At 45.8% G+C, this 8,713-nt stretch overlaps 1 protein-coding gene across 4 annotated transcripts in view; it reads left to right on the top strand.

Annotated features, from left to right (window-relative positions):
* The window catches only part of LOC143298374 (sialate O-acetylesterase-like), a 17,710-nt gene extending 10,898 nt beyond the window's left edge, over positions 1-6,812 (top strand). The window contains exons 9-12 of one of the 4 annotated variants that reach the window (XM_076611279.1): positions 1,822-2,008; positions 4,166-4,970; positions 5,130-5,282; positions 5,547-6,812. In XM_076611279.1, the coding sequence (XP_076467394.1) occupies positions 1,822-2,008; positions 4,166-4,492 (514 nt within the window). In that variant the 3' untranslated portion in view covers positions 4,493-4,970; positions 5,130-5,282; positions 5,547-6,812. Of the gene's footprint in view, positions 1-1,821; positions 2,009-4,165; positions 5,283-5,494 lie in introns of all 4 variants that reach the window. The other 3 variants (XM_076611278.1, XM_076611276.1, XM_076611277.1) reach the window with 3 other exon arrangements.
* The last annotated feature ends 1,901 nt before the right edge of the window (positions 6,813-8,713 follow it).

Here is an 8,713-nt window from a genome sequence, read left to right as displayed (position 1 = left end):
CCCCCACCCACCCCACACACGCGGTTTACTTGATTAAACAAGAGTAATAAACATATATTCTCAAATAAAAGCATTTCACATATTCGTTTTTAAAACATTGCAATTAATTATTACATCGTAATGTATTAATGTTATTCACATGAAGGATGTGAAGGCGCCGTGATGGAATCGGTTAGGTGCTAGACTTCGGATCCAGTGTTCGCTGATCACAGTCTGAGGCAGTGTTTTAGCATGGTGTTGTGTCCTAGGGAAAGGCTTTGATCCAGCGTTCACTGGTCACAGTCTGAGGCAGTGTTTTAGCATGGTGTTGTGTCCTAGGGAAAGGCTTTGTTCCAGCGTTCACTGTCACAGTCTGAGGCAGTGTTTTAGCACGGTGTTGTGTCCTAGGGAAAGGCTTTGATCCAGCGTTCACTGGTCACAGTCTGAGGCAGTGTTTTAGCATGGTGTTGTGTCCTAGGGAAAGGCTTTGTTCCAGCGTTCACTGTCACAGTCTGAGGCAGTGTTTTAGCATGGTGTTGTGTCCTAGGGAAAGGCTTTGTTCCAGCGTTCACTGTCACAGTCTGAGGCAGTGTTTTAGCATGGTGTTGTGTCCTAGGGAAAGGCTTTGTTCCAGCGTTCACTGTCACAGTCTGAGGCAGTGTTTTAGCATGGTGTTGTGTCCTAGGGAGAGGCTTTGATCCAGCGTTCACTGATCACAGTTTCAGGCACTGTTTTAGCATGGTGTTGTGTCCTAGGGAGAGGCTTTGATCCAGCATTCACTGATCACAGTTTCAGGCAGTGTTTTAGCACGGTGTTGTGTCCTAGGGAAAGGCTTTGATCCAGCATTCACTGATCACAGTCTGAGGCAGTGTTTTAGCATAGTGTTGTGTCCTAGGGAAAGGCTTTGTTCTCTGGTTTTCCACACTCCACCCAGGTGTGAATCGGGTTCAATAGCCGAGTGGTTATTGCACTGGACTTTCAATCTGAGGGTCACGGGTTCAAAACTTGGTAATGGCGCCTAGTGGGTAAAGGTGGAGATTTTTCTGATCTCCCAGGTCAACATGTGTGCATACCTGCTAGTGCTTAAACCCCTTTCGTGTGTATACACACGCAGAAGATTAATACGCACGTTAATTCATGTTAGCGTTCTGTAGGTTATGGAAACAAGAACATACCCAGCATGCACACCCCTGAAAATGGAGTATGGCTGCCTACTTGATGGAGTAAATAAACAAAACGGTCATACATGTAAAATGTTACATGTCTGTATGAGTGTGTTTGTGCATGATTGAATGACACAGGAAATGAGTGATGAGCACCCAGTGGCAGCCGTCAGTCAGCTCTAAGTAGGCAGCCTGTTGTGCAAATGACCCCGGTGTTTGCGAAGTGCTTACAGCTTGGTCTCCAAACTAGGAATGGCGCTGTATAAGTATCCTTATCATTCATCACGTCGTCATTATTACCATTATTGTTATGATTATCAATCAGTGTGATGTGTGCCTGGTGTGTGAAGAGAGTCACCACTCTTTGTTATCTGTCATTACCATCGTTGTCATGGTGACCAGTGGGTGTGATGTGTGCCTGGTGTGTGAAGAGAGTCACCACTCTTTGTTATCTGTCATTACCATCGTTGTCATGGTGACCAGTGGGTGTGATGTGTGCCTGGTGTGTGAAGAGAGTCACCACTCTTTGTTATCTGTCATTACCGTTGTTGTCATGGTGACCAGTGGGTGTGATGTGTGCCTGGTGTGTGAAGAGAGTTACCACTCTTTGTTATCTATTATTACCATCGTTGTCATGGTGACCAGCGGGTGTGATGTGTTGGGTTGGGTGGCTGGGCAGTGTCCACACGCGAGACAAGCAGGACATCGCTCACCGCCTATTCCTGGGGGGGCTCAGCGTGGCCTACAACCTCTCCGCCCTCTGGCAAGGCCCGCTACCCATCAGCGTCACGCGGACACCAGCTGCTCTTGTCCTGGATTATGGACACTCCTGGACCCTGGAGCTGAGGCAGAGAGAAGGATTTGAGGTGCGTGTGTGTAGGGTAGAAGGATGGGGTGCGGGGAGGGTTGTGTTTGTGTGGGTGTGGAGGGGGAGTGTTTGTGTTGGTGTGTGTGGTTTGGGGGTGTTTATGTGCGTATTTGTGTGTGTGTGAGTGTGTGTTTGTGTATGTGTGTGCATGTGGGTGTGGTCTAGGGTTGTTTGTGTGTGTGTGTGTGTGTGTGTGTTTGCACATTGGGTCATGCTGCTGGTCAAGCACCTGTCTAGCAGATGTGGTGTAGCATGTATGGATTTGTCTGAACGCAGTGATGCTTCCTTGAGGAACTGAAACATGATGAAACATGAGGTCTTCAGGGATAGTAGTTGAAAAAAAAAAAAAAAGATGATTTACAGCTTTAATGTGCTGCATTGAGTACACACAGAACAAGTCAGACACAGGGCTTGCTCTGGCTTGCCTCTGGAATTGAAAAAAACATGTCTGACGGGCACCATAGCCGAGTGGTTAAAGCGTTGGACTGTCAATCTGAGGGTCTGGGTTCGAATCACAGTGACAGCGCCTGGTGGGTAAAGGGTGGAGATTTCTACGATCTCCCAGGTCAACATATGTGCAGACCTGCCAGTGCCTGAACCCCCTTCGTGTGTATACGCAAGGATAAGATCAAATACGCACGTTAAAGATCCTGTAATCCATGTCAGCGTTCGGTGGGTTATGGAAACAAGAACATACCCAGCATGCACACCCCTTAAAACGGAGTATGGCTGCCTACATGGCGGGGTAAAAACGATCACACACATAAAAAGCCCACTCACGTATATACGAGTGAACGTGGGAGTTGAAGCCCACGAACGCAGAAGAAGAAGAAGAAGAAGAAAAACATGTCTGATGGGGATCAACACAACATGGAGACCACACAGCTGGGATACCAGTGTCCAACATTCAACAGTGAACTGGCTCCAAATGCAACAGAATATGAACTCAGTGCCCCAAAAAGGTGTGGGATCTTTAACCTTTAACCTAGAAACAGTGGCTGTTAATTCAGTGCCCCTACATGGCAAAAAGCTATGGGACCTTTAACCTTCAACCCTGAAATCAGTGCCGCTACAGGGCGAATGGCTATGGAACCTTTAATCTAGTAACTGGCTACAAATTCAGTGCCTCTATAGGGCAAAAACCTATGGGACCTTTAACCTTTAACATAGAATTGACAGTCCTTATAAGGCAAAAGACAATGGGACCTTTAACCTAGAAACAGCAGCTATGAATTCAGTGCTGCTACAGGGCGAAAGGCTATGGGACCTTTAACCTAGAAACAGCAGCTATGAATTCAGTGCCGCTACAGGGCGAAAGGCTATGGGACCTTTAACCTTTAACCTAGAAACAGCGGCTATGAATTCAGTGCCGCTACAGGGTGAAAAGCAATGGGACCTTTACCCTTTAACCTAGAAACAGCAGCTATGAATTCAGTGCCGCTACAGGGCGAAAGGCAATGGGACCTTTAACCTTTAACCTAGAAACAGCAGCTATGAATTCAGTGCCGCTACAGGGCAAAAGGCTATGGGACCTTTACCCTTTAACCTAGAAACAGCAGCTATGAATTCAGTGCCGCTACAGGGCAAAAGGCAATGGGACCTTTAACCTTTAACCTAGAAACAGCAGCTATGAATTCAGTGCCGCTACAGGGTGAAAAGCAATGGGACCTTTACCCTTTAACCTAGAAACAGCAGCTATGAATTCAGTGCCGCTACAGGGTGAAAAGCAATGGGACCTTTACCCTTTAACCTAGAAACAGCAGCTATGAATTCAGTGCCGCTACAGGGCGAAAGGCTATGGGACCTTTGACCTTTAACCTAGAAACAGCAGCTATGAATTCAGTGCCGCTACAGGGCAAAAGGCTACCTTTACCCTTTAACCTAGAAACAGCAGCTATGAATTCAGTGCCGCTACAGGGCAAAAGGCTACCTTTACCCTTTAACCTAGAAACAGCAGCTATGAATTCAGTGCCGCTACAGGGCAAAAGGCTATGGGACCTTTAACCTAGAAACAGCAGCTATGAATTCAGTGCCGCTACTGGGCAAAAGGCTATGGGACCTTTAACCTAGAAACAGCAGCTATGAATTCAGTGCCGCTCACAGGGCAAAAGGCAATGGGACCTTTAACATTGAACGTCTCCTCCTTCCCTTACAGCTGTGCTGCGCTGTGGGGGACAGCCGGTCCTGTCAGCCAGAGGAAGGGAAAGCAGAGTGGGTGCCCACCCCCATCACTGACGCCAACGCAACACATCTCCAGCTCTACCCCGGGGTCTGCGGCGGGCCGGACCAGCTCATCCTGGGTCTTCGCTACGCCTGGAGGCTGTCCCCGTGCCCCTTCAAGCGCTGCGCTGTTTACTCCAAGGAAAACGCTCTGCCGGGGCCGCCGTTTGTGATGTATAACAGAGGTCTGCGCTCTGGAGGCAACGTCACGCAGGGGGATGAGACGCTCTACATGGACTGGACGAAACCTGTGTATCTGTGACGTTTGTTTTGTGTAGTTGTTGGAAAACTTTTGCGTTTCTTTGTGCCATGTTTATTGAGTGTGTCTTTTGACTTCACTTTGTTACAGATTTTATTGAAAAGCTTTTTTGGTATTTCTGCACTTTATATTTGTGGCATTAACTTTTGTAAGTAGAGATGGGAACATGACAGATATGTGTCTCCTGTGTACAGAAAATGTATTACTATATTTCACCTTTTTAAGGTGATGGAGTAATTGCAATAACCGGAATGTGGGATTTTAAAGGTTCTTGCTGCTGAACGGAATCTGTATGTTTTTGCTCTTGCATTGGCCTGACTTACTTAGATACTGTCACATCAGTAAATGCATGAGGCGATTTATCTGGTCCACTCTCTGTGGTCCTGAGTCAGTGTTTTGTTGTCACCCCATCATCTGTCGACATGTCTGAAGTCTCTGTCCACTGTTTGCTGGTGTCACCCCATCATCTGTCATGTCTGAGGTCTGTGTCCACTGTTTGCTGGTGTCACCCCATCATCTGTCGACATGTCTGAGGTCTCTGTCCACTGTTTGCTAGTGTCACCCCATCATCTGTCAACATGTCTGAGGTCTGTGTCCACTGTTTGCTGGTGTCACCCCATCGTCTGTCGACATGTTTGAGGTCTCTCTCCACTGTTTGCTGGTGTCACCCCATCATCTGTCATGTCTGAGGTCTGTGTCCACTGTTTGCTGGTGTCACCCCATCATCTGTCATGTCTGAGGTCTGTGTCCACTGTTTGCTGGTGTCACCCCATCGTCTGTCGACATGTTTGAGGTCTCTCTCCACTGTTTGCTGGTGTCACCCCATCATCTGTCAACATGTCTGAGGTCTGTGTCCACTGTTTGCTGGTGTCACCCCATCATCTGTCAACATGTCTGAGGGCTGTGTCCACTGTTTGCTGGTGTCACCCCATCATCTGTCAACATGTCTGAGGTCTGTGTCCACTGTTTGCTGGTGTCACCCCATCATCTGTCAACATGTCTGAGGTCTGTGTCCACTGTTTGCTGGTGTCACCCCATCATCTGTCATGTGTCTGAGGTCTGTGTCCACTGTTTGCTGGTGTCACCCCATCGTCTGTCGAGATGTCTGAGGTCTCTCTCCACTGTTTGCTGCCAGTTCAACTTGGGCCGTTCCCTCTTTCTCCGGCCTGCAGGCGTTCAGGTGGCTTGGCATACGATTCTTGTTGGGAGAGCCCCAGCACATGCCCCAGCCAGTAGAGACTTTTTTCAATGATGGTTGACATGAGAGGTTAACCTGCATCTCTCTCTGACATCTTCTTCTGAAATTGAATCATGCCCTTCGATGCCTACAATCTTAAGTATCATTTGGTGTCAGAAGCATCTAATTTTTGTCTTCTTTGTGGTCTGAAGTTGCCCAGATTCACAGCTGTACAGGAGTTTGAACAGAGCTTTAGAGTTACAGAATATCAGTTTGAGTTTCAGGGAAAATTTCTTGTTGCTGCTGTCTTTCCAGTCTGACATTGCAGTTTCTTCTTTCCTTCCTTTCATGGAGCGACCACAGTCATGAGTCGATTGGTCTGTCACTACGTTCATGGTCTGAGTCACTTGTGCTGCTGATGGAACTGCTGAGGTAAGTGAAGTTTTCTACTTCTTTTTCATCAATAAAGACATTAGTTGGTGCTGGACGTTCACTGCTCAAACGATTGTCTTCTTGGCATTGATAGTTGGTCATCGTTAGTCCAATGTTTTCTGCCTATCTGTTATTGACAGTTTGTCATCGTTAGTCCGATGTTCTCTGCCTATCTGTTATTGATCATTGGTCATTAGTCCGATGTTTTCTGCCTATCTGTTATTGATCGTTGGTCATCGTTAGTCCGATGTTCTCTGCCTATCTGTTATTGATCATTGGTCATCGTTAGTCCGATGTTTTCTGCCTATCTGTTATTGATCGTTGGTCATCGTTAGTCCGATGTTCTCTGCCTATCTGTTATTGATCGTTTGTCGTCATTAGTCCGATGTTTTCTGCCTATCTGTTATTGATCGTTTGTCGTCGTTAGTCTGATGTTCTCTGCCTATCTGTTATTGATCATTTGTCATCGTTAGTCCGATGTTCTCTGCCTGTTATTGATCATTGGTCATCGTTAGTCTGATGTTTTCTGCCTATCTGTTATTGATCGTTGGTCATCGTTAGTCCGATGTTCTCTGCCTATCTGTTGATCTCCTCCACAGGAAGCTGCAGATGTTGTGACAGCTGACAGCAGGTGTTCCCAAGAGGATTCTGTCGATGGTCATGGTCAATCTTTTTTCATTGTTTTTTTCCTCTGACGTTCAGGGCAGATCTGTCTTCATTGTTGTCCGGTGATTCTGTTGGTTGTTGAAAGGTTCACACATCACATATCAGTGACATTCTTGAGACGACACGCCCTTCGGTCACAGGGAAGGTACACAACAGATCAGAGATTGACAGGAAATGCTTTAACATGTCAGGTAGATACGTCACTTCCGTTTGAAAAAAAAAAAGTGCTTAACCATAATGAAAGAACAATTAAACATCGCTTCAGGTGGAAAAGCAAGTACTTAACCATAATGAAAGAACAGTCATGAGGCTAGGAAGTAAAGGATTAAACAACAATAAAGAGAAATAACTCTCTCTATTTACAAGGTACACAACTTCAAGTTAATGCTGCTGATTCAGCTTGTAGCACACACAGTTTGTTTCAGTGAACATTTCATTTACCTATGTGTTAGCTGAATCGGTAGCAAGAGCAGCATTGACTTAAAGTTGTGTTCCTTGTTTGTTTTTTTTTTTCCCTCAAGGCCTGACTAAGCGCGTTGGGTTACGCTGCTGGTCAGGCATCTGCTTGGCAGATGTGGTGTAGCGTATATGGATTTGTCCGAACGCAGTGACGCCTCCTTGAGCTACTGAAACTGAAACTCCTTGTCAATGGAGTGAGTTACTTCCCTTTATTATCATACTTGACCATGTTTCTGAACAGGAGATATTTCATACGGTGCTTGGAGATTCTTTTTGATATTTGACACATGCCAGAATTTTCTGTGTGTCAATCACTTCAAAGGAAAAAAAAAATCTCTTGCTTCACCATAACTACAGAGTTTGGAGATTCATTTAATTGATAATTATTGCATGTTTGTGAAAGGGTTTGACAGATGTTCAAGTACATTCCACATGATTTGTGCTGTAGTTACGTGCAGCAGTTTCTACATGCAAAGTGCCAAGTATTTGCTGATGTGTCATTTGGTGCCTTGAGGTGAGACCACCTTGACAAAACATAGATGTGTGATGTTTGTCTTTGCGTTGGTGAGACCACCTTGACAAGACATAGATATGTGATGTTTGTCTTTGCGTTGACTGTTATTGTATTATTTTTATTATTGGTACTTACCTAGAACCTTTCTTCAGTCAGGCACCGAACTCTGAAGTCCTTTAATAATAATAATAATAATAATAATAATGGTACTTATATAGCGCTGAATCTTGTGCATAGACAAATCTAAGCGCTTTCGCACCAGTCATTCACACGCACGCCTAACTCTAAAACTGGAGAAACTAAAGACAAGGAAGAGGCAGGGAAGGGAGGCTATTTTGGGAAGAGGTGGGTTTTAAGGCCAGACTTGAAAGAGCTGAGTGCGGAGACTTGACGAAGTGAAAGAGGAAGTTCATTCCAGTTGCAAGGTCCAGAGACAGAGAAAGAACGGCGGCCAACAGTCGAGAGTTTGAATCTGGGTATGCGTAAGTGGAGTGGATCCGAAGCTGATCGTAGAGAGTGAGATGGAGTGTAGAGGTGAAGGCAGCCACAGAGATAGGAAGGGGCTGATTTGTGAATACATTTGTAGCATAGAGTGCTGATCTTGTACTTTATTTGGTGTGAGACAGGGAGCCAGTGGAGATGTTGCAAAAGAGGAGTGATGTGCTCAGATCTTTTCTTTCTGAGGACGAGTCGGGCAGCAGAATTTACAAACATTGCTTCACAACAGGCTGTTTACCTGAGTGGAGCCAACCGACAGCTGCTTTGAAACACGCTTAATTTTTTTTCCTGTGTCGTTCAGTCAAGCTTCAGTCATGCGCATGCATACCCATATATATTAAAGAAGATCTTTCTTCATAATTCTGCCAGGGACAAGCCTTTTGTTGCTGTGGGTTCTTTTATGTGCACAAAATGCATGCAGCACATGGGCCTGAGTTTATGCTCGAAATGACTGGCATCCAGACCACCGCTCAAGGTG

Source organism: Babylonia areolata, chromosome 23 (genome assembly GCF_041734735.1).
Source record: "Babylonia areolata isolate BAREFJ2019XMU chromosome 23, ASM4173473v1, whole genome shotgun sequence".
NCBI classification, from domain to species: domain Eukaryota; kingdom Metazoa; phylum Mollusca; class Gastropoda; order Neogastropoda; family Buccinidae; genus Babylonia; species Babylonia areolata.
Note: the sequence above shows the minus strand (reverse complement) of the source record. Positions and strands in the feature narration are given on the sequence as shown.